A 24834-nucleotide genomic window follows, 5' to 3' on the forward strand; every position below is an offset into this window, starting at 1 on the left:
CAAACCTTAGCTTCATCATCCACACATGTAACTGGTTTGAAAAATTCCCTCCCCCACTCCGATACTTTTATTCGTATTAAATCCTGGAAAAAGCAATGTTTAATTGTCCGTTAAAGATCATTAATTAATGGTCAAAAACAGTTCAGGCTAGTGTGAAATTTATTCATTTCTTGCTTCAGATTTATCGGAAGGGTTTTTTTGCGTTAAACCGGCCACGCCGTATTGCCCCTGAAGGAAGTTTTTCCTTAAGTTAAGTTGCCTGTTTGAAAAAATTACAATATGTTAAATCTGATTTGAAATTTATAAAAATGAAAATTTGATCGAAGAAGCTTAAAAAATGACTCCGTGTAAACTACGTTTGGCAAATTCCACTTGTGAAGTTCATCAACGCGATCTTCGGGGCCAACGGTATGATATTTGGAGGGAATATGAAGGTATCCCACAAGATACCCTGCATAACACCACGCATGCCGCTGCAAGGGTTGGGGCAGGGGGGGTGGGGTGTTAGGTCACCAGCTGAACGTGTATAATCATTACGTTTATATCTACACCGATATTAGTTCGTTGTTATAAGAGCGGCGTGGTGGGTAGCGTAGTGGGTAGAACGCTAGGTTACTAAACGGAGGGCCTGAGTTCAGTTTTGGTCGAGGCCCCGGGGCGCCCAGCCTTTCACAGGCTGTGTGATTATTGGTCATATAATTAGGTGAGCTCTACAATTATCAATGAACCCAATTGTAGGCATAATTACTGTACTGTAGCCATGAATACTGTGCTGTAGGCATAATTACTGTGCTGTAGGCATGATTACTGTACTGTAGGCATGCTTACTGTACTGTAGGAATTAATACTATGCTGTAGGCATGATTACTGTGATCCTCGGGAAACACACCTGGAACAGATAAAGGAACTGCTCCCTAACTTATTATCCCGTAAGCAAGTATGTGAATTTCACTCGCTCTTCACCTATGAAACCAACCTTCGGGTTAGTTACTGTGTTGAAAATGGCCATCATAAATGATGTATGACCTTCTATTTAGGTTACGTTGGCCTTAGCAGCGTAATTTCCCGAGGGAATTGTACTGTTGGTCAATGTGACCGACTCGTGAATTTTCAAGATCATCATAATAGATTTAAAAGTCAAAAACGTGATTCTCAAGGGAAATACACCATCGTAGTAATTTTAATACGTCATTGCTGTAACCAATCAAATCACCAAATAATCGACTTGTTTTATGATATCACTACTGTGAACTTCATAGGATTGCTACTGGTAGTAATTTGATAATAGTAAGAGCGTGATCATCGTAGTTCATTTTTAAGAGTCATACAATAATGTTAACAGGTAGGAATAGAGTTGCCTTTGATTTTTAAAATCAATATTAAAAAATATCACCTGAAAACGCTAAGAATTTGCCTACACGAGTGCTTCCCAATAAGAAGTGTATCAATTCTCATCGATCTAATAATAGATGACGAGCAGGTAGAACATCAATGGGTAAGTAGATAAGATTGATTATGATTCATCTCAAGATTTCGCAAATTACTAAGTAAGAATATTCACATCCCATTCAGTTATGGGTAAGAGCGATCAATGCCAAACATACGCATTGCAAACTGCCTTGTTTAATACAAATCTATTGTAAATAACCAACATATTTTGGGAACTGAAATGATTGAATATAGATCTATGAATATTTTACAATCAATTTAATATAATTCAAATAAGTAAAAAAAGGTACCTGTAAGTCAGTATATTCAGGTGGCTTACACATCTATTACATTCAAAGAATTATAATTTGATTTAAGGCACATGATACCATGACGAAGACCGTCATACACTCAGAATATTGCTTATATCTACTAATGATATTGTAAGAGCTGTCATTCAAACCATTAAGGAATACAAAATCACTCGTCACAACAACTGTAAGGCACTTGAGAACGCCAATGTCAAGCTGATACTCATTTACAGCAAACACATACGCACATTTTATATACACACACACATTCATTTTTCAACATTCATTCATAAAATTCCATAAAAAATAATTCTATTACGAGGGGAGAGACGAATTCCATTGATAGCCATGCGTTGATCTCTATTTAAAACTAATAGTAACACAGGGTTAAATAGACCCTGGAGCTGCAAGTGTCACCAACAAAATTTTGCCATGTTTATGACCAAAGGATATGATGTTTTTCTCTCTTGGGCAGTCGCAATTACAAATTCCCGCTCTCCTATACCCTCCGGCCTTCAATCGAGAGAATATTCTACTTATCCCACATATATGATGTTGAACTCACTGAGATGGAATCAAAACAGAGCAGCTATTATTTACATGAATTCACCAGATCAAGCTAAATCTTTAAGCTTCAGCACTGTTGCATGAGATTTTGTACTTACAATAAAAAAATATAGTACTCGGCATAAGAATAATAGTGTTTATACGTAACAAGCGGCAAGACCAATTGCAGCTCAATATTTAGTGCCAAATCTAGGAAATGACCATTAAGACTGGACGTTTCATTTTTAGCATATGGACTCTTTTCTTTGGAAGCTCATGGATGCAATCCGTTGTATAATACTATTCAAGTAATTCATTTTTACTGGGAAATTTACCTCCACCAATACGTGCTCTTCGGGGAGATACGGGATAACGGAAATATAGACCGCTATGTCTGTAGCAGTCGCTCTAAACTAAAATGTTACACAACGCAGAAGGAAAATATGCGGTCGGTGACTTCCAGAGTGGTTGAACAATGGAAGCAGACCTTAGATAGAGCAAGATATGTTGTTTCTTGGTCCATTGTGCATGATGCCCGTTGACGCGACCCGCTAGAGGCATTTGTCGAAGTCGCCTGCCAATTTTCATCTGACGAAGGCATGATGAGTTGACTGGCAACTTGCATGCCTTTCGGCGCATATGAAGAGGATGCATAAACGGGATAAACCAAAGGCATATATACATATCGCAAACAAACAATATAATAAAAATTCGGGAGTTTAAGTAGGAGTAAAACGAATAAAATACATCAATTAAAATCATAAAACCCAATTCAGTCCTATGGGTTATCTTGTTTACAACGCAGGGCCCCTGTTCCAGCCATAGAAGATTAATACACGATCCCCTCGATGTGGCAACAATAAAGAATACATTCACTACAAGAAACTGTACACAAATGAATAGAACCACGGCAAAAAAACGCCTTTATTACGAAATAGACACCTTCTAGATTCGCCTATATTCGCACTCCTGTGAAAGGGAGTGACATACCTTATATCATAACTACCAAGTAATAATTTTTTCCTAACGCGAATGAGCTGGGAGCTTAATCTTCTCCTTTGGACCACCTCAAAATGGATGGGTAGTCAATAAATCGTCTATTGACGTGCGCGAAAGACGGTCACTGATCTACCAGTCGGGAACGTAGCCGCTCAGAGCTGGAGACGGAGGTGGTTTAATGCAGGAGCCGGAGTACCATAGGTGGGAGGGAAATACGCATCAACTTCGTGAGGAGCGAATTAAACTATGGAGGGTGGGAATGTTTTACAGCGCAGGGAAAGGAGTGGAAATGTGATACCATTGCTTCGTTCGCATGCGGAACCGCGAACAGATCTGGCGAGAAATAATCCAACTCAAAACTTATTTTTGCCGAACTTTTGCCGGATGCGAATAGTGGTCACAGGTCGAAGGAGCGATGATCTGTTTCATCCCTTTGAGTTTCATGTAATTCGCACCCCGGCTTCGCACCGTCTGTCAATACGGAGATACAAAAGCTAAAGGTCCCGAAGAATTTATACACAAAAGTAAAGTACGTAGAGAACAGTGCGACAGCAGGGCGGTATGTTTCCATTCCCGGACTTCCTTCGCGATGGACGAAGTTCCTTTGCCCGGCCGCGTGCTTCCCATAAGTGATTGGCGTGTTCTCTAAGTCACCGAAGACGTATATCAGTCTCCAATCACGTGGTGTGCCAACGGGGGACGACAAGGTGAACGAAGGCCAAACAGTCGGTGTCTTCAATAGACGTCTGCGGGGACGAAATTCCTCCCGTGGAGAAATCGCTCCCTCCGCCGGAGGAATAGAGTGCCGTCCAGACCGGAGTCCACTTTGCGGCGGTCACCTCGACGAAGCGTCCGCATTGAGTGAGCGATGGAGAAAGACGCAGGCAGATATATAATATATATCTCTCTCCGTCACCCTCTTCTTCTTCTTTCTCTCACCCTCTCGATCCTTCACTGCTGCTCGTGGTCACCCATGCCTCCTGGCTGGGGCGACTGGTCCCGAGGAGGCGGCGGCAGGGGGCAATGGCCCCCCGCGACGCCGCCGGCTAACCGTCAGTTGAGGAACGGGGGCAGTGTGACAAAAGCCTGCTGCTCCATCTTGTGCTGGTCCTTCCGAGATTGCTGCTGCAGGGTAGAGGGTCCCCCGAAGGGCCCCTCCTGACCCCCCGCTCTCTTGGCTTCGTGCTGGTGGTGCAGCACCATCTCCTCCATCTCGGCCACGTCCTGCTGGTGCTGCTGCTGGTCCTGGGGATGCGACGGCGGCGGTGGTGGGGACCCCCCGCCCCCCATGAGATGCACGTACTCCTGCATACCCTTGGAGGCGGCGAGGGAGCCGTTAGCGCCCACCACCACGCCCCCACCCTGCGGCGGCCCGAACTCTCGCATGAGGGGGCTGCCGGGGGAGGCGTAGTCTGGTGGCGGCGGTGGCTGCTGCCCTCCGCCTCGGAGAGCGAAGAGGGCGTCTGAGGGGTGCCCTCCGCCCCCGGGGGGCAGGATGGCAGAATAGAGGGGCGTGCCGGGGGGCGAAGAGGAGGAAGGCAGCGGGGCTGATGAGGGCGCGGAGGAGGAGGGCGAGTAGCAGGCGCCGCCGAAGGAGGGCGAGGTGGAGTAGGGCGAGGAGAGGAGATGGTTGAGGTGGTGCGCGGTGGAGTGGTGGGCGGCGGGGTGGTGGTGTGGCGAGGCATCGTAGGGTCCGGGGGGCGAGGCGGAGGGCGCGGTGGAGGATTGCGGTCCACCGGATGGCGGAGGGGCCGCCGAGTAGGTCCACGCGTCGCCGCCCGGGGCACCGAAGGGTGACCCCAAGGTGTTGAGGGCAGAGAAAGAGGCCGGGCCCAGGGCCGGACCACCTGCTCCTGCAATAGAAGGAGGGGAAAAACCCATATCTTTATTGACAACTCAAATTTATGAAGGCATTATTATAAACCTAGCTTTATGACTTACGTATAGGTACATGTCTACATCTACAACTAAATGATACTGTAGAATGTTCTATGATTTCAGGGAGATAATGTCCTCCCAATAGATGATAATATTAATTCACTAAAGCAATGGTGTTGTAGGAGTTAATTCATTTCTTGGTCTTCGTCCGGAACTTTATGTATATCTGAACGGTCAATTAGTGTCAGAGTATATAAACTGAGGAAATTATATATTTCGTTAAAAAGAGAGATTGAAGTAGGAATTACATGTTCCCTCCAAATACATAGTCCTATCTGCGCACTCACTCTTTCAATACTCTCTTGTGAACAGCCCCCAGCGCTCTTCTCCCCATTTCTCACCCTTCCTCCTCATACATCCCCATTCTCCTTATGTTTTGACCCCACACTCCTCCTTCTTTTGATTCAAGGTATTATAACTGTTAAAGGTAGGTCGTGAGTGGTAAAAACGACCATCATAACCGTGAGAACGTCCCCTTCTTGGTCTTTCTCTATTTCCTCCTTCAGCTCTACCTAACTTCGTGTCCAATCTCCTCCGTCGTTTACCCCGCTTACGCAACACTCTCCCTACTAGCACGGTCCTCAACATCTCGTTACCATTTAATATCTACTCCGATTACTTTTTCTGTCTTTTTTTATTTGCCCTGGCAGCTAACTTTCACCTCCACCATGCTCAATTATTTCCTTTTTGAAGTTTCTTCTGGCTCGATTTATTTTCTCCATTCTCTGCAACATCCACATCTCAAAAACCTCCCATTTACGCTTATTCTCATCCCTCAAAGACCAATTTCAGATTCATACAGTAGTAATCTCCATATTCATGTCTTTATCATTCTTTTCTTTGCATCTTTATCTACTGTGCCTTTTAAAAATTCGCTTCTTCTTGCAAATGCTTCTCTCGTCAAAGCTATTCTTCTCCTAATGTCCGTTTTACCTTACAATCCAGCCCAAATACGTGAACTGCCTCTCCTACTCTATCCTATTTACTCATATTTCAATGCTCACCTTTAATTTCTTACATCTCATCTCATAGAATCTCTTTTTTTAATCGTTTTCATGCATCATCGACCATGGGTGACCATATGAGTGGCCAATTATCATTGCTCCCACCAGTGAGGATCTAGGGGTCAATAGTAGGCGCAAGTCCTCCTACCGCGTCTCCATTTCACACAAAGATGCAACTACTCTCCTCAAAGAAGATGCGTTTACCGAAGGATAAATTGTTTGAAAGTTTTCCTATTGCACTCAATGGACAGGCCATGTGGAAAAGTAGGCAAGGTAAGGTCATTCAAAGCCTATTGCTGGAGATGGGTATTGAAGATTAAATTGAGGTATATAAAATGAGAAGCAAGAAGTTTGGTGTCATTTTATCCGCTTCAAGGTCTTTCTCTCACCCTCTTCCTCTTGCCCAATTGTGATTTCACGCTGTGGGAAATGGGCGACCCTCGCCTCCGCTTCCTTTTTGTGCCACTCTGTGAAAAAAGCCGTTCCCTGTCGGCTTTCCTTTCTTGTTAGGTTAAGAATTCATATTTTATTCCTAGTTTTAAGTTTCTCCTTCTCGCAGACCACACTTCCACCTCAGCCATGTTTCTTTCTTCAATGCAATTCGTTTATCATGTACAATGACCGGTAAAGGTGGGACTCCGCTCACCGGAACGGGGTCCCCCTCCCCACTTGGGCAGTCAATGAACATTTGTGTGAAAGAGCTGTATGGGAGGGGTATGTAACAAAAGAGGAGTGTGTAAGAAAAAGGAAATTCAGGCACAATAAGGAAATTTATAGAAGGATATTAAAAGGGTAAGCTCCATAAAGGAGACCAAGAGGCGTAATATGCATGTATTTACCATGCATGGGTTACGTGAAGATGTGGTCAGGGAGTGAAAGGGTGGTTTCGCTGAGTAGGGGAGACTTGAAAACTCACCGGCCGTCATGTAGGAAGTCTTCCGCGGCGGCTCCCGCTTCCGCCATTTGGCCCTCCGGTTCTGGAACCACACTTGCACCCGGGACTCGCTCAGGTTCAACTTGAGGGCCAGCTCTTCCCTCGCGAACACGTCCGGATAAGGCGCCCGCTCGAACGCCCTCTCCAGCTCCTCGAGTTGGTACGCCGTGAACGTCGTCCTGGAGAACGGAAAGCACCAATGAGAGGACTTGCATCCGTATGGGTGGTCAATTTTTCAGGGGTTGATTGATCCCCACCCCGTCCCTGAACATCAAACATGTGATACCCACGATGTGCAGTACAAAACAAGAAACTTGGTAGCCTAATGGATTGATCATTTTTTCTCTACAGATTTCAAAAGTTTTCGTGAACATAGCGTTCCAAACAAGTAATAGTAAAACCAAATTCAACTCTTAAACGTTCATCAAACAAAATATGCTATCAAAATAATTAATCGTAGTTTCTTATTTTTGAGTTATTAAATTGTAATTTTGCGAAAAAAAGCAGTATTTAGTTTTGGGGATTTCTCTTATTTGTCCAGTGGAGAAAAATGTTTTCTATGAATTCCGAGTCTACGCTGATTGGAAACCCACAACATTGATTAATGTTCATGCTCATACTATTGAATTTGAGAATGAATTTTTATGCATTCCATCGCATTATAAAGCTATGAAGTAGGTTAAACTTAAAAAATGTGTGATTTCTTTTTATGCTTCCCAATGAGTGCGGTTTGCAACGAGTGAATCAAATTCAAGAAGCTGAAAAACTACGTTATAACCAATAAAAAAACTGATATAACTCAAAAGACGAGTCATAAAATCCAACAACGGAAATGATTTGAAAATTATTTCTCAAAGGGTTGATTTGCCTTGAGAATTAAATGCGCTTGTTGGGAACTTTCGTGGCAATAAGATTTACCGTGCGCCCCATGCGCCGAAAGACCTGGACGGATGTGGAATGACCCGCTTCGGGAATTGAATGGGGCACACAACTATTCGCACGCGAAAACTATAGCGGTCGCAGGCGAAGTTTTCAACGAAACGTGTCTTTGTGGAGGAGAGAGTGGATCCGTTCAAAACTGCGCTCTGCTTACCTCGTCTTTTTTTTCTTCACCCCGTTGTTTTCGTTCTTCTTGCTCTTTGAATCCGACTTCTTAGGCGCCTGCTCTGTTGTGTTTCCTGGAATTAGAAAAGGCAAATAAGATTTAGTTTTTTTAATACTTCCTTCTGGTAAGTAATCTATGATTCTATGTTTTCATTTTTGATGAGTGGCGTACAATATATCTTGCTAGTAATTTCAGATGGAGGTGTTCGAAAAGACAGGCTTGAAACTATAGGAAATTACATTATCAATATTCACAATACCGATAAATGGTTTGATTTTAAGGGTCAACTATAATTAGCAGTAGTCTATAGGCTTAGGGAAGGGTTTTGATGGTCCTTAACTCTACCTTAAGGCGTTTATTTGTACTCGAGATAAGATACATATGCTAAAAATATGTTCAAACGCAAACACTCTTCAGCGATGACACAAATATATGAATAAACTATAGTTCAAAATTTATCCAAATGTAGAAATAGAAAGAAAGAACACTCACAAATATGCCTGCCGTCTTGAAGGGCAGGTCGACATCTTCAGAATCTGATTTTGAAAATGATGGCCAGCCCGTCAGAAAGTCAAACATACCTTTGAACATCGAATGTCAAGCATACCTTTTAAATATATTTAAACTTGAACTCTAGCTCTATATACTTTCTATTTCCTTTAACTCCTTCAAAAATGCCTATTCTTTTCCTCCCTCCACGTTTATTTGTCAGTATTCTCCCCTCTATCACTGTATTCAACATCTCATTGCCCTTTGAGTATCTTCTGCATCCACTTCTCCTGCCTTCTTTGAATTTTAACCAACATCGTCTCTCTAATCCGATTATTATTATTATTAGGTAATCTACCGGTTAAGGTAGGTTTTTGGATGGACTTCTTCCACCTTTCCTGCCTCCATAGGATTTCTCCCAACAAACCCCTCTCTTCGCCCACCATACCAAGTACTTCCTCATTTGTTTTCTTCTCTGTCCATTTCACCTTCTCCATTCTTCTCCACACCCACATTTCAAAAGCCTCCAGTCTACGTCTATCCTCCTGCTTCAATGACCACGTTTCCGCGCCGTACGCCTCCATATCAAAGTTTTTAATAATATCCCTACTCAACGTCCCTCTCATCAACCTTCTCCTCCTTGTGAAAGCCCCTTTGCCTAGCACAATTCTTCTCCTTATGTCCCTACTACTTTGACCGTGCTGGTCAAAAACACTTCGGAGATACGTTAACTGTTCTACCTGCTCTAGTTTTTGCCCTCCTATTTTAATGTTTAGCTTAGCCTTTCTCTTTCTAGAAAATCGCATTGCCTTTGTTTTATTAATATTGATTCTCATCCCATACCTGTCGCACTGAATTTCCAATTCACTAAGCAATGCTTGCAACCCCTTGGCTGACTGACAAACTAAAGCTTGGTCATCAGCGAACCTAACTGATTTTACGGATTTCCCGATTATGTCCAGACATTTATTGTCGGTTTTCTTGGAATAGCTGCAAGGATTGAATTTTTATCATATTAATATCTGTTGTCTACCGGTTGATATAGGTTTTTTTATATGGATCTAGGGAGTGAAGAACTATTATAAGTTCCGCCCAGAACGACGCTAATTATTGTCTCCAACATTCCATTGCCACCCAACCCAAAACATCAATATAGCAATTTAAAAATTTATGGGAATAAACCGTATTATCAACAGTCATACTTAAGATAAAGCTTTTATCTTGACGCAAATGGCGAATAGCAAAGGTTAAATATTTGAAACATTTTATGATAAATGTGAAGGCAAGAAAATCTCAAGCTTCGAGTTATATAAAGTTATCCATATTAGGAAGACCTATTATTCTTCGAAATCCCTCACGTATAGTAACTCTGTCCTTTCGCATTTCCTTTCGCGGCGTGGACGATGCAGTTAGATATCCAAAGATATATTCTCATTCGCCAATATGTCCAAAGATGTGATCTAATTCATTAGTTCATTCAGACACACGTACATACAATTATAAATTTTATATATTGAATATATGCTACAGTGAATAGAATATATGCTATTGAATATATATTCAAAGATAGATAGAGGTGGAGAGAGTACAGCTGGAACCTGTCTAAAGACAAAGCTACCCAATAAGAAGAATAGAACTATTGCGGTGCTAGCAGTCGAAGGTTTCAGCCCTCACGGAGCATTTTACAGAGGACCGAGGCACAGAATACCCTTTGGTACTAAATAACTATGGACAGATATCGGGCACACTCTTCTGAAACACCAAGAAATTTAGACATTTTATTGGAAAGACGATTAAAGTGGAACTCTCTCAAACCTCTTTAATCAGGTTTCTATTCAACACCAAAGTACAATGGAAATTTTTTAATTCAAATAAATGAAATTCGTACATAAAATGGCCAAAGGCCATCGCAGCGAAACATATGTATATGGCAAATATATTTTTTATACGCCCATGCTCTAAGCTGAAAGAACAAAATGCTAATGATTTAAAAAAAATACTCACCATGCAGTAGAAAACTGTAAAAATATCTTTTGACGCAATTAGAGAAAATTAATTAAAATTCGCTCAGATTATATCACAAGCAGCATATTCTCGTTGAAGCCTAACGAGATCCATCTGGCATGATATTGTTGGGCATGGATATTTTTCATATTGAGAATATTGTCATGATTAATTGTTTATTAATGGACATTTGAGCTTCGATGATTATTATCGATATGAGCAAAATTTTTAACTTGGATGTTATTTTTGCCGTGACTATATGAAGGATATAGTCAGCGAATACAATGTCCTAGATGCTTCACGGAGAATATTAAAGGTATTACTAGATTTATGAGATATTCTCGATACATACACTCATTATCGCTCCTTTGATATCTCACCTCATTTTGGTATACGAGATTTCATACATATTTTATGAGATAATGATAATTTCGTAATAGTATGTCGTATGCCTGACGAGTGAAAGGTGACATTGCCCAAGTCGCACGAACGATTGCTCACCGGTCTGTTGTTGCTGCTGCTGCTGTTGCTGCTGCTGCTGTTGTTGCTGCTGTTGTTGTTGCTGCTGCTGCGTTTGCATGGAAATCTCGTCCGCCTTCCTCTTCTGCACGTGCTGCTGCTGTTGGTGCTGTTGGTGGTGATGGTGCATGGTGTCCACCATCGCCAGCTGGTGACCCACGTCGTCGTGAACGTCGCCGACGCCCTGTGGCACCACCTCCGGTCCACCGGGATCCCCGTCGCCTCCGTCGCCACCCCCACCGCCGGCCCCCGCGCCCGGCCCTCCGCCCCCGCCCGGCGATTTACCGAGTAGGAAGTCGGAGTGCTGCTGGTGGAGTCCCAGCATCACCTGGAAAGGGGCGGGGGTCAAACGATTAAAGCCTCCTCCTCTTTCCTCCTTTTCTTTCCTCCTCCAGACCCTAGCCCCGCCATTCGGTGCTGCGTCGATCAAAGAATAGGTGACGCGCGCGATTGCAATGGCATGTCTTCTGGGACACAGCCGGTAAATTGTTTGGCCCCACGTATGTGGAACTCTCTAAATAACAATCAACAGTAAACATTTGTTATTTACATAACCCTTAAATTAACAATGGGGAATTATAAGTTGCTTATGCGGTATCAGATTACGTCACCGATTTTTATTGTTGCTTTCACGGTCACAAAACGTTCTCAAACATGTCTGGATTGGTTTCAGTGATCAACGAAAACAGTAAATAGATCAATAGCCAATCATAGTGAGGAGAATATTATTGAGTGCGAACATTTCCACGCTTCAGCGACATCCAACCAAATTAACGCTAGCTAAATTGCGTGGACTTAGATGCCTTTAATGCCATGTTGCCTTTTCCGTGAAAAAAAAACAATTTTTTATCATCTTTTGAATTTGTGCAACTTGTAAAAACCTATTGTAGAACAAAAAATATTTTTTGCGACGTGAGTTTTGGATCAATGATGCTCTCGTACCTGATGACGACCTAGTGAGCAGTAAAGCATACCATAAAAACTCTTTTTATTCAGTGGAAAAGGACCAATATTTTAATCAGTCATTACACTTACGGTTGTCTTCTCACTCTATGTATCCTAGGGCTAGGGGGTTATAATTCCTGAGGTATGTATTTAAAGTGGAGTACCAAGTACTTCTCTCCTGGTACTGAGTACAAATGACTTCTAGTATTCTATGCGTCCCTTTCTCGGACAAATTATAACTACGAACCTGGAAAAGCGATCATCTTGAAGCGGAAAATCAATATTAAAACCCTCTACACACACACGGGCGTGGATTTCCAATGCGATCACACTTTTCAATTAGCATTTGTTATAAAGAAAGCGGAAAATCAATATTAAAACCCTCTACATACACACGGGCGTGGATTTCCAATGCGATCACACTTTTCAATTAGCATTTGTAATAAAGAAAGGACATGCATAGAATATAGAAGACATTATAAATATCGGCCCGCGCCAATGTTGAAGAATTCGTGAGCAGAGATAAAGGAATTACGACAGCGTCTAAATATTACTGGAGCAATAACTTTGGAAATCTCTCCTTATTATTGAAATTACAGTTTTCGGATGCAATCGTGTAACCGCATATAGTGGGCATGTGCCGAATTTCGTTACTTTTGCATGCAAATGTTAACCGCACAATGTTTCTCACAAAATATTTTTTGGTCCTCACTTGAATCGGAATCTCAAAAATGTACTCGAGGGCAAAATTACCCGCCGTTAAACAATAATCATACGATGGTGATATCGTCAGAGAGCGTTCATTTGCGACGTGTCTCATTGCGCGTAATCATCGCCATTCTGAAGGTTCATTCTCCGAAATTTCCGCTAAGTATTGCGTAAACTTTAATGGTTCGCCCTATTCCGAAGGAACGGAAGCAAATAATGGAACCGGCGTCATTAATGGATAACAAGGAAGGATTCGTCCTCCGGTGGCGACGCATGGGATGTTTTCACTGTTATTGAAAAAGTTTTTCACGTTTTCTTTGAAACCAATCAAAGCAAATATATGACTAAATACTTCTATCCTAAATACTGTGCATTGACATATTCCGATTATCGACTAACAAGTGCACTTATAATTTATATATATATATATATATATATATATATATATATATATATATATATATATGGTAACGTATATGCATACAAATATATATAAATGTATGTATGTATGTATATATGTACGTGTATAATATTGGACTATAGAGTACATACACATTTTATCAATTATTTTGGCAAAAGGTTAAGAATAATGAATTGGCAACAAGTAAAAAATAAGAAAAAATCTCATTGCTAGCGGGGATGGAGGGTCTATTCGCTGTAAACAATATATTAATGAGAATAGTGTTACGCTATATCGAGTTCCTCACTCACACTGGCGATGCAGGAGAAAAAAGTGAATGAAATAATGCTTCAAACATGACTTTAAAGGAAGAATATGTATCAAAAGTACATGCATACAATATATAAATGGAGGAAATATAGCCAGCAATGGTAGTCAGAGAGAGTGAGGGGAGGATAAGGAAAATTTCCTATGAATGAAACCTTTCAATATATCAGCGACCACAATTCGTTTCAAGGACAAACGATCCTTTGTCCGTTCCAGATCGGAAGTCGACATTCCGTGCTCAATTATCCAACTGAATCTTTATTTCGTGCGATTGATTTGGTTAACTTTTTCCCAATAGAATGCACGTACGGATAAAATTCAATCATATATGTCCTGTTCGTGTGTATTAGAATATGACTTCATGAATAGACAAATGTGAGATACATTTTGCTTTTTGGGCTCTATAATTTCAATTTACGTACACACTACAAGTTTTTATTATCGCATTTTCCAGTCCATCCTAACGTGTGGAATCCACCGCGTTGGTTTATTCACTCACTGTCCATTTCGGAGACTTTCCATGTCGACCACTGGCGTGATTTGTCTCTGCGTCATGGTTCTCTTTTCCTTTTGAGGCTTAATTTCCTTGCAAGGCGCCACTCCGCAATCCCACATGCCATCGAAGGAACACGGATAGATCGACCATCGACGTCAAACGCGCCCAATGCGATGTCTCGCGACAGGAAACGGATTCCCCGCTCGTCTCGCCGAAGGGCGCCGCGTTCAGTGCACCACTCCCGAGAAACGGAAAAGGTTTTATTAATGGTCACGGAAATAATTCGAGAGTAATCCCTCCGGAAGACCTGTGGTATTACTACGCCATTGACTAAGTGAGAAAATGAAGGGGACTGATCACCCCTCCCTGCGGGACGCTCCGGGCTACATACAAATAATCGGAGATAAGTTATTAATTATTACTTCCTGTTTCCGCTCAGAAAGAAAATCAAGAACCCGATCCAACCCGACCACCCCAGCTGGTGTCTTGGTGTTATCTCATACGTAATTGCAGTTTGTATGTCAACTTATGACGTGATTATTGATCAAACACTTTCTTTAGAGACTAAGAGGATTGATTGCCTTAACTCATTTTCTTCATTCATCCAATTTTAGGATGCCTTAGACGAATAACCCGAATTATGTCCCACAAGATTCATTCTTCTGTAGCCCGTGTTCTGCTTTGGCGGGAAAAATATTATTACCTAGGCCGATAGTAAAAATAATATTCTCAATCAATTTCATTGAGTGAGGATAGTAATGATATCGGTCGATTTTTCTCCGAATCCTATTGATTTCTGTTTTCAAACATATTTTGAAATGTTAGTCTCAACGTACTCAGCTACATCATGTAGCTTTTATGACCTGCTTCTCTTAGTAGTAGTAGTAGTAGTTTTAGGGGATTTACGCCATAATGGATTGATAGGAAAGGATGAAGGGTGGAAAGAAACCCTGCGTTGGCATTATCCTACTTTTAACAAAAGGTGCGAAGGGGTCCACAATTTAACGTCCCATTCGACGGACGGCGTACTCACTCTAAGTACCCTCCACAAATCACTTCAGGTAGGGATCGATATACCTCTGAAAAATATCAGTAACCACTGGGGTTCGAACCCGGCCCCTCTGGGTGGGAAGCCAGTTCATTTGCCAACGCACCATCCCAATCCCCATACCATCTTCTGAAGTGTACATAGTCCCGAGGGTGACTCCCATACCCCCTCCTAAAGTAAGTTTTCTCCGTATTACTCGCTGGCATCACGGGATGCATCAAGGTCTCGTGTGAATTATTTAGTTTCGGTCGCAGTTGACTTTCTAATGCTGCTTCCATGCTACGCGTGACCCTTCGATCTGAATTCACCCTTAGTGAAGGCTGCCATGCCATTGCTGCCCTCTTCTCAAATCATGCGTGGAGAAAACTATGATGCGGCTCAACTCCGCGAAATCCTCTTTCGGTTGATGATTCACGCCTCTACTCAGAAGAGGTTACTATACTCTCAACTGTGACTCACTAATTACTAATCCCGACCGCTATGTATATACCAAAAAAGAATGTCACTATCGTACTCTCTTTCCAAAATCCTCTCCTTTCCGCCTTCATTTCATTAAAATGAAATTCGATGAAACTTGATGGTGGAAGTCTATAGGCTTGTAACTTAAAAATACTACATGCCGCGGCTCTTCCGAAAAATAAGGATAAATTCGCCATAGTTTAGAATGGAGAGGCAGGAGAATGGAGACAAACATGGAATACTTTATATAAGACCATGTTTAAAGGTCACACCATGACATTCTAGTAATATTCCGGGCAGAGGGGCCAGTTCCTTTCCCTGTGCCGGTTATGGTTTCCCAGAAAGATCTGGTACCCGAAAAATCACTTTAGCTTGGGTGGAGCTGCAGGTGCCCAGAGTGCCTTGCCTGGAAATCGAACCCGGGACCCTCCGGTCAGCAGTCCAACGCTCTACCCACTGGACTACCGCGACCCACACACACACATATATATATGTATATATATATATATATATATATATATATATATATATGTGTGTGTGTGTGTGTGTGTGTGTGTGTGTTTGTGTGTGTGTAAGGGACACAGACAAGTGAAAATGATTTTAAAGTTATCAGTGTATGGAAAACAGGTTATAAGTTGTTCAATACTCAAAATTTTCAAATCTCGAATAAGTTAATACTTGAAAAAATAGCTGATTTTAGGATGGAAAGCAGTATTGCAGAAAACTATTTGTCCTGAAGTATTGAAAACAAATGCAATCTAACATAGTAATACAAGTGGATCATATATATTGCACCAATATTCATAAGCAGATTAACATCCGAATAAGATGCCATATAATAGAAAATAGAACCCATAAATTATACATTTTGGCTCTATGGTCCATATTTCAACGACTATTAAAAACATTGTAACGATATGAACAGAAGAAATTAGGGAAAATAAGGAATGGAGACCAGGGTATAGTCTATCCTTAACCATTTTTAATGATAATTAAAATATACAATCATTAATTGGAAAGTCACAAAACAATTTAGATGTCCCAGATTTTGACTGAAAGTCTTGAGAAAAAATTTGGAAAATATGAAATTTTTCTGTGTGAGATTTTAGCAGTTGAATCCAACTATCGACTTCAGAAATCCTTTCCTAATTCTAGAATAAAAATATATAAATGAAAAATAAGCATCGAAACCGATATTTGCTAATAATCAAGTGATATTTAGAGGCACAGAAGAATACAAAGAATTGTTTTACATCTTTATAAGCTCTGACGTCTTTCCAATTTCAGTTTACTGTTTAAAAAACGAATAGATTAGCATCTTTAGATCGCGAAACAGTGAGAATCAAATTTTTAATAGAGTAAAAACAACAGGAACAAGTAGCAAATGTCCAATTATAATAGTACATACTATATGTATATATATATATATATATATATATATATATATGTATGTGTGTATGTGTGTGTGTGTATATATGTATATATATATACAATAAATTTAAATTACTGCCCAGCAATATACTGTAAAATGAATGAAGTAGCAAGAAGAAAAAAGACGAGAATAACCTATCTAAAGCTCTCTAAGGATATGGAAGTGCAAACAAATTAAAGTAAATCTAAATCCTATGATTACCCAATATTGGAAGAAAGCTGAAACCATGAGTCTACAGATGTAGCTCCATAGATTTATAAAAGTTCGTATGTGATAAGACATTAAGGAAGGTACACTTCATGCAACAATTAGCTATACAACTTCAAACTTTAACTTCGTGGGAGTCTGATCAGCAGAAAAAGAACATTCCTGCTTCCCGCAAGAAATATATTTTCAATACACGTGTATTTTCAATAGCACGACCAGGTTCACCATTAATAGTTTTGCGGCACCCAATTGTATGAATGTATAGTAGATTCAGTTGGGGTGTGCATACAAAATAAAGTGATCAAATCTCTTCATCAAAGCTTCCTATTCCGAGTCTATTTCTAATTAATTATTAACCTACAAATAAGTCAAAATTGACTTCCCTTACAAATACTTGTCCGGCCCAGAAAGAACGAGAAAACTTGCCTTCAAATGGACTCAATTACAACTTCAGTTACAATAGCCATTCCTAAAATTTCTACAACCCCCACTTCTTCGTCATTATCGAATATGTGCCCTAGAGACGTTAACACGCAATCAGACAATACACTGGCATGTAACGAAAATTCATTTCGTTACCGAAAATTGATCGCGCACTGATCTGTTTACCTTACGGCGGCGACCAAATTCTTCCAGGCATCCAAAACGATAGGATATTGCCTTATTTTCTATTTTTATGGCGTGTTCACCAACTCTAATGGTTGCGCTACGGCGTATGAGCATCACGTGCTGTAATGCCACCGATGAGTTAGTTATTCGGCCGCGAACTTTCGCCGCGTAGCAAATGGGCGCGCGGTTGGCTGTCTCCCTGACGGATGGAGTTAAGGAGGATGGGCAGTTTTCACTCGCCCGGACACCCACCTGTATGGAGTGGAAGTTCCCCCTGGAGTCGGAGAGCGCCTTGGCGTTGAGCACAGCACCGGCCGAGGGCAGGGGCACGGGTGGAGGGTGCGGCGGCCCCCCGCTGCCGCCCATCTGCGGGAAGTCGGGGAAGAGCGGGTCGTCGAAGGGCGTGCCGTCCATGGCGTCGTAGTAGCCGGCCACGGGCGGCAGGAGCGCCCCACCGTCCTCCTCCCGGAAGAAGGGCCAGTAGCAGGCGGCAGGGGGGGCAGACGACGCCGGGGCCCCCGCCCCGGGAGGGACCTCCTCGCCCTGCTCACCGCAACACGGGGGACTGGCACCGCCTCCGCCGCAAGTCCAATCCAAACCCCCGCGCGCCACAACCACCTCCCCTGACTCCGTCGTCTTGGCGCTTTGCCGAGCACCGCCCGTCGCACCGTCCGTCGGGCCAGTGGCCGCCAGGGGCCGCCGTCAGTGGCCGAGCGAGAGGGGGCCCGGGAGCATCGGGGCGTGGGGCCCTCGAGGACAACGCCGAACACCCCGAACCAGACCGACCGACGGCGCGTGACCTCCACGAGTAGAGTTGGGAGGCGTTCAGAGTTCCGGGGGCCGACGCCGCCCTTCTGGCTGTCGGCTCAAGAGTCGTCGTCGGCGGAGACTGCGAGGGTCGACCACACGGAGTCGTCAGCCGGAGACCACTAACTAACTCGGGAGAAACTGGACACCCCCTCTATCTCTCTCTCCCGCCGCGACTGACTCCGTTCACTTCTACTACCCTGGCCTAGAATCCTCCGTCCCTTCCCTATCCCAATCCACGGAAACCAACAGGATATATCCCCGTCAGGGAATCCTTATCCCCTGCTCCAGAGGCACTAATCGTTTAGCGAAGGGAGGAGGTGTTGCGAACGATGACCGATGACCCTGAAGGTATCCGTCGCTTTGTCTTGCGAACCGGAGCGAATCTTTCATCGACGATGTTCGATCGATTGTTCCTATCTCGAAAACCCTACAATCCGTGGAGATTGTTGTTGCCGTTGAGGGATCGAAGGTTGTAAAAAGGGTTTATTGGACCCGGGGGTGGAGGGGGTTTTTACTCGGAAGGGATGAGAGGGGTCACCAAGAAAGACCACGTCGCGGCCCAATCAGCCCACCCACTATACCGCCGACACCCGCTACCTCTTCCCTCGGCCGCCCACCCCTCGTCCCCTAATCCAACCCTAATTCGACCAAAGGGCCTCAAATGGATGTGATTAAAGCGCTTAATCTGCTCTCTCCGGCTCGCCAACGAGCTCAAAAAGGGACCCCCCCTTCTATCCTGATATTATGTAGGTAGGTAGGCTGCGAAGCGTTCCCTCTCTCACTCCGTTCCCTGCCTATCCCGCCCTATTCCGGGGGCCAAAGCGCTCGCGCGTGCTGGCGTTAATGGCGCTCGATTGCCACTAATAATTCGGGTCAATCTGTACGAGAGTGGAGGAGCGCGGCACTGGAGCCGGCCAATTTATACGGCCCGGCCCCTCCCTGCCCCCACGCGGCCACGCCGAGAGTCGCGCGCCGTGGTCCAATGGCCGTGCCCGCGGGGGTGGAGCAGGGGACTCCGATTGGACGACGCGCACCGCCCCGCTGTCACCCCATTGGTCGGCCGGAGGGTCGGCAATGGGGGGGGGTGTCGAAGGGGCCGGGGAGGGGGAAGCATATAGTTTCGGAGGGTGGGTGGGGGTGGCGTGGGAAAGCGATACTCAAAATGGCGTCGAGGGTGTGTCTGTGTGTTTATGGGGGTTGATCTCCCCTCTGCGGGGGGTCCAGCACTACAACCTCCGGGGTGCGCGGCGGGGGGGTTCCAGGGTCCCGTTGGATGACGGGTGTGGGAGGCCATGAAGCGGTCCCTGGGAAAAACCACTTCGAAGTGGCCATCCTCCGCCCCCTATTCCACGGAGAACTGCCGCAGTGTTTTGTTGGGTGTTTAATTGGTAAGAAGGTCGAGGATTTAGTCTAGTGAGTCTGGCATTCGGATGCTGGTCTAAGATTGATGGATTCGATCGGATGGCTTCTCATGCCCTGGGCTACTTTCAAATTGGCGTGATTCTCTAGTTAGCAGAAGAACTTGGTGGAAAACGGCAACCGTCGCAAGGAAGAAAACTTCTACCCCTCCTACCCTGAATAATCTCCAAATTTCACACGACGAAGAACCAAATTTATACAAAAGAACTTACCAACCAAAACGGACCTTAGGGTGAAATACTGTGAAAATACGGGAATAATTAATTGCACGTTCTGAAACACTTTCAGAGGAGACACGCTTTTATCCGATTGCTCAACATTTATAATTGCTTTTATGCGATTTTCTGAACTTCAAAGTCATCAGTAGGATGGGATCCAACTCTATCGTTTATGCGTTCGTGAGGATGATACATTGTAGCGAATGAGTCTTTCGCCAACCAAGAACAATGAGGCCAACTGCAAAGTTATTTTTAATCGTGAACACGAAGAAATACCACAAAGTAACACTTGCGTCAAGGTCAATTTCACTCCTGACGGAAAATTAAATGTATCGCGAATTAGGGGAGTTTCACGATACACACTCCTCATGGCTCTATAAAATCCTCGCCTTTCAAAGTTATTTCGCCATGGCGTACTTGTGGCAGGGGGTGAATACACATCAGAATAACTTTACCCGAATATGACCCTACCGCGGCCGAACAATTTTATTATGATTCCCTATCGTTCGTGAAAAAAACCATATTTAAATCCATCTGGTCAACACTTAATCTCTCTAATTTTATCAGCATAATCTTTCCTACTGTAGTACGATGGGGGCAATAAAACATTTTCAAAATCACTGATAAAGAGACCTCCTTCCAAATTATGCAATTTGTAATTTAACCTTTGCTACGGGAGTGATTTTCCAGCCAAGCTGAAATTTTGAATTTAGTAAAAGCTATTCTTGACATTCTTTGCTCCGTTTTATTTGAAGTTGCTGACTAAACTCTTTGCAAGTCTTACCCGCTGTTGGCACCCGCTCCTAGAAGCGATCTACCAGAAGGCAAATGCTCCGCGCGAAAGTACCTCGTTGTTCTTGATTGGCAGAACTGCATGCTTATCCCTGATGAAAGGAGCAAATGAGAACCATGGCTATCTACGCCCGACATCAAGTGATCAAACAAATCGGGTGGCTCAAAATTAAATTAAAATAAATGGTTTGTGCGAAAAAAGATCGATTTTTCATCTGAGCCCTATCGTGTGTGTTTTTTTAATTCATGTTTTTTCTTGTTTCATGGTGAACGCTATGAATCAAAGTAAACAGAGACAGCATTCAGAATAATTCAAAAGATTTCGAGGAGGTTTGGTTAAGAACGCAGTTGAAAACTGCAGAGAGAAACATGAACGGTTTTAACTGTACTACGTTAGGAGAGATCATGTCAATAAAATTAGAAAGATCGAATGTAGAATAGATAGTTTTAAGATGTCATTTTTTCCTTAAAGATAAGAGATCAGAATAATATGTGCGTAGTCATAAATCTTTGGAAAAAGAGCATTTCCCACTCCAACGCCTACTGCATTTGGAACGCCAAAATGGAATGTGTAACCTCAATAAAATACAAGTACTTAGGCGTTACCCTCACTCACGATCTCTCCTGGGTGAAATACATACGACGAATATGTGGACAAGGTAACGAAAAATTAGGATTTGCTAGAAGAGTACTTGGTAAATGTGATGAATAGGTCAAAGAGAAATGTTATCTTCCACTGTTTAGGCTTCATTTAGAATATGTTGCAAGTTCATATATACAGGTATGTTATCCTCACAAAGTTGGATTAATTGCCGAATTGGATCACGTGCAGCGTAGAGGAGCTAGATTTATAAAAGGTTGTTATGATAAGCTTAGTAGCGTATCCAAAATATTAGAGCAGCTAGCCTGGGAATCACTCACGGAGCGAATGGTAAATTACAGAATGGAGCTCTTGGATAAATTGAAAGGAGGTCTCTTTAGTAGTGATGTCGAAAATTTATTATTACCCCATCGTTCTACAGTAGGAGAGATCATGATTATAAAATTAGATATAATAAGTGTAGAAAAGATAGATTTAAGATCAGAGATCAGAATAACATTGTTCGATTGCGGTAGTGTCATATTCCGGTCAACATTTTTCTGTTCTGTATTCACCCCCTGCCACACACCCTGGCGGTGGTTTGCAGGGTGTAGATAAATAAATAAATCCCTTCTTCGTCATTTCTTGCATAAATTGGCAGGAGGTCTCTTTAGCAGTGATGTTGAAAATGTATTATTACCCACATCGTACTACCGTAGGAGATCATGTCAATAAAATTATATAGATAAAACAGATAGATTTAAGATACTATTTTTTCCACGAACGATAAGAGATCAGAATAACATTGTTCGACTGCGGTAGGGTCATATCCGGGTCAAAATTAGTTTGGTGTGTATTCGCACCCTGCCGCACACCCTAGTGGTGGCTTGCAGATTATTAATATATCTAAAATATTCCGAATATCAACAGTCCGTGAAGTCCATCACTGTTTTTTCCTCTCACTTTTCGTCGCACAAGGCGAATGACCAGCCATGATCATGATCCTCATAGCATACTAACACTGGCATCCAAGTATTCTTCGATTGCGCCACTTGGCGTACACAATTCCAACTCATAAGACGCGAGAATATACTCCAAATTTTCCGTTGGATTGGGTCAAAATTGACGAGAAATGGACTTGCCAATCCAAGGAAATTGAGAAAATTGGGAATTATATGGGCACAGAAGTTGAGAATATCAATATCCATCTTGATTATCTCGAAGAAATCTTGATGAGCATTGAAACTCAGGAGAGGCGTGTCGGAGGAATCTTTGAATTGAGTTGGGGGGAAGGAGGTACTCCTCAAATTTTGCGATCCCACCTCTGACCCGACGAAGGGTGGATCGGGGGAATGAGATTTAAGGATTTGGGAAGATAAGAGGTTGAGTCAAAGAGCATGAGGGAATCCTCCCAGTCGAGGTGCCTCCTCTCGAGCAGGGCGTTCCGGCAACATCTCCCTTCACTTCCGATTTCCATAAGGAAGCGCGGCGGTCCTCCAATGGCGCCTGAGGCATCCTCCCCTCTTCACCGCCCGCCGAAGAGCGCAAGAGATGGACGACGTCGAGGTCTTCGAGTTGAAGGGGGGGAGAGAAGCAACGGGCGAGTGGAACGGAGTGGGGGGAAGGGGCGTGCGGAGATGGAGAAGGTCACCGTGAGCACAGCCGACGCACCGCGCGAAGGACAGCAACGCCACAGACACACGCACACACACAAGTACACTACTCCGGCCGTCTTCTGTTCCAGTTGACTCCCGCCACCAGAAAGAGATCACAGCACTAAAAAAAAAGAACAGCAAACGATCCAGCGAATGGGCTTGCGGAGCGGCATGAAAAAAAAACGAAAACACATATCCGCACCTCGCCCGTCGAATTTTTGGTGCAAACACTCCCGTTCCATCCACGTGGTGTGGTGGGAAGGGTAAGGGGGGGTGCTGGTAGGGTCGGGTGTGGGAAGGGGGGGACCGAAGGAATGTGGGGAGTGGTGGGGTCGTTCGCATTTCCCGGTGCAGCGTCCTTCATCCTTCTCACACTCCCCTGGGCGCCCGCACCACTCATTCGAAATCCCCACACCCCCAACCCCCTTCCCCCTCCCCTCCCACGCCCCCTCGCCCACCGGTGCAATTTCCACCGAATCAGATGGACTGAACGATAATACCGAAGCGGGTACGAACAATATGGCGTCTTTGCCGACAACCGATCGAAGAAATTCCTATCGCGTATTATCCAACGGAGACACGTGAATCGATCACGATGCGTTCGATGTTCTTGTGCGCCAAAACCGCTTGCAATCGACGTCGAAGTCGTTCGTCTTCGCTATCTGAGAGTGGTTTCATCCGTTTTCGAATGAAACCGCCCCGGGACATCGTCGCGAGCGGTTCGGACCGCGCCAGAATATCAAACCTTTCCGCATCGTATCACGTGACTCCTGGGTGACCGAACAGGGATCGCATCGAAGGCTCGGAGCCTCGAAGGACGACCCCCGGGGTGGACCGGCCGACATGGCCGCCGCGGGTGGATCGAACCGCTCTCGACCCACCCGGAACGATTTCGATCGGTTTCGATATCGAAGACCCACAATGACCCGGCCCCCTCCTCTCTCTCCCCGGCACCTCGGTCCCGGACCGGCCCTGCCCTGCACCCCAGGTCCTGCACCTCCGCAACACGCCCAACTCCTCCTCCTCCTCCACGGCTCCCTCCACCGCTCCCTCCACCTTGGGTGGTCCGAAATCCGCGGGGCCGCAGTTTCCGCGGTGCTTTCACGAGGCCCGAGGGCGAGCGGGCGCGACGGGCCGTGTGCGGCCCACAGGGGACGCGCGCGCGGTGTGAGTGAGAGGCAGGGACGGATGATGAGGAGGGCACCACTGCTGAGAGAGAGAGAGAGATAGGAGAGAGAGAGAGAGGCCGTCACCTAAATAATACCAATACTTGACGAGTTTTAATTCGCTGGAATGACAGAGAATGAGCGGGAACTAGGCAGAATTGGAGCTCATGAGCGGCGGTGGTGGATGGTGGTTGTTGTGTGTGCGGGGCCGGAGGAGGAGGAGGACTTGGGGGGAAAGAGGGAGAGGGGGCGCAGAGAGAGACAGAGGGGGTGTGTGGGGGGGGAG

At 44.1% G+C, this 24834-nt stretch overlaps 1 protein-coding gene across 2 annotated transcripts; it reads right to left on the minus strand.

Moving 5' to 3' along the window:
- Positions 1 to 1698: 1698 nt before the first annotated feature.
- LOC139700920 (retinal homeobox protein Rx2-like) lies at positions 1699 to 23721 on the minus strand. 2 transcript variants are annotated; one of them, XM_071599388.1, is made up of 5 exons: positions 18161 to 23721; positions 11260 to 11605; positions 8254 to 8338; positions 7143 to 7339; positions 1699 to 5137 (listed from the first exon to the last, which is right to left on the minus strand). In XM_071599388.1, exons 1-5 carry the CDS (start codon positions 18320 to 18322, stop codon positions 4338 to 4340), a joined length of 1590 nt encoding a protein of 529 aa, XP_071455489.1. In that variant the 5' UTR covers positions 18323 to 23721; the 3' UTR covers positions 1699 to 4337. The 2 variants fall into 2 exon arrangements, with proteins under 2 accessions (XP_071455489.1, XP_071455491.1); XM_071599390.1 differs by lacking the exon at positions 18161 to 23721 and adding an exon at positions 14157 to 14572.
- Positions 23722 to 24834: the final 1113 nt, after the last annotated feature.

Source organism: Hetaerina americana, unplaced genomic scaffold, assembly GCF_022747635.1.
Source record: "Hetaerina americana unplaced genomic scaffold, ioHetAmer1.1.p SCAF_11, whole genome shotgun sequence".
Taxonomy (NCBI): Eukaryota; Metazoa; Arthropoda; class Insecta; order Odonata; family Calopterygidae; genus Hetaerina; species Hetaerina americana.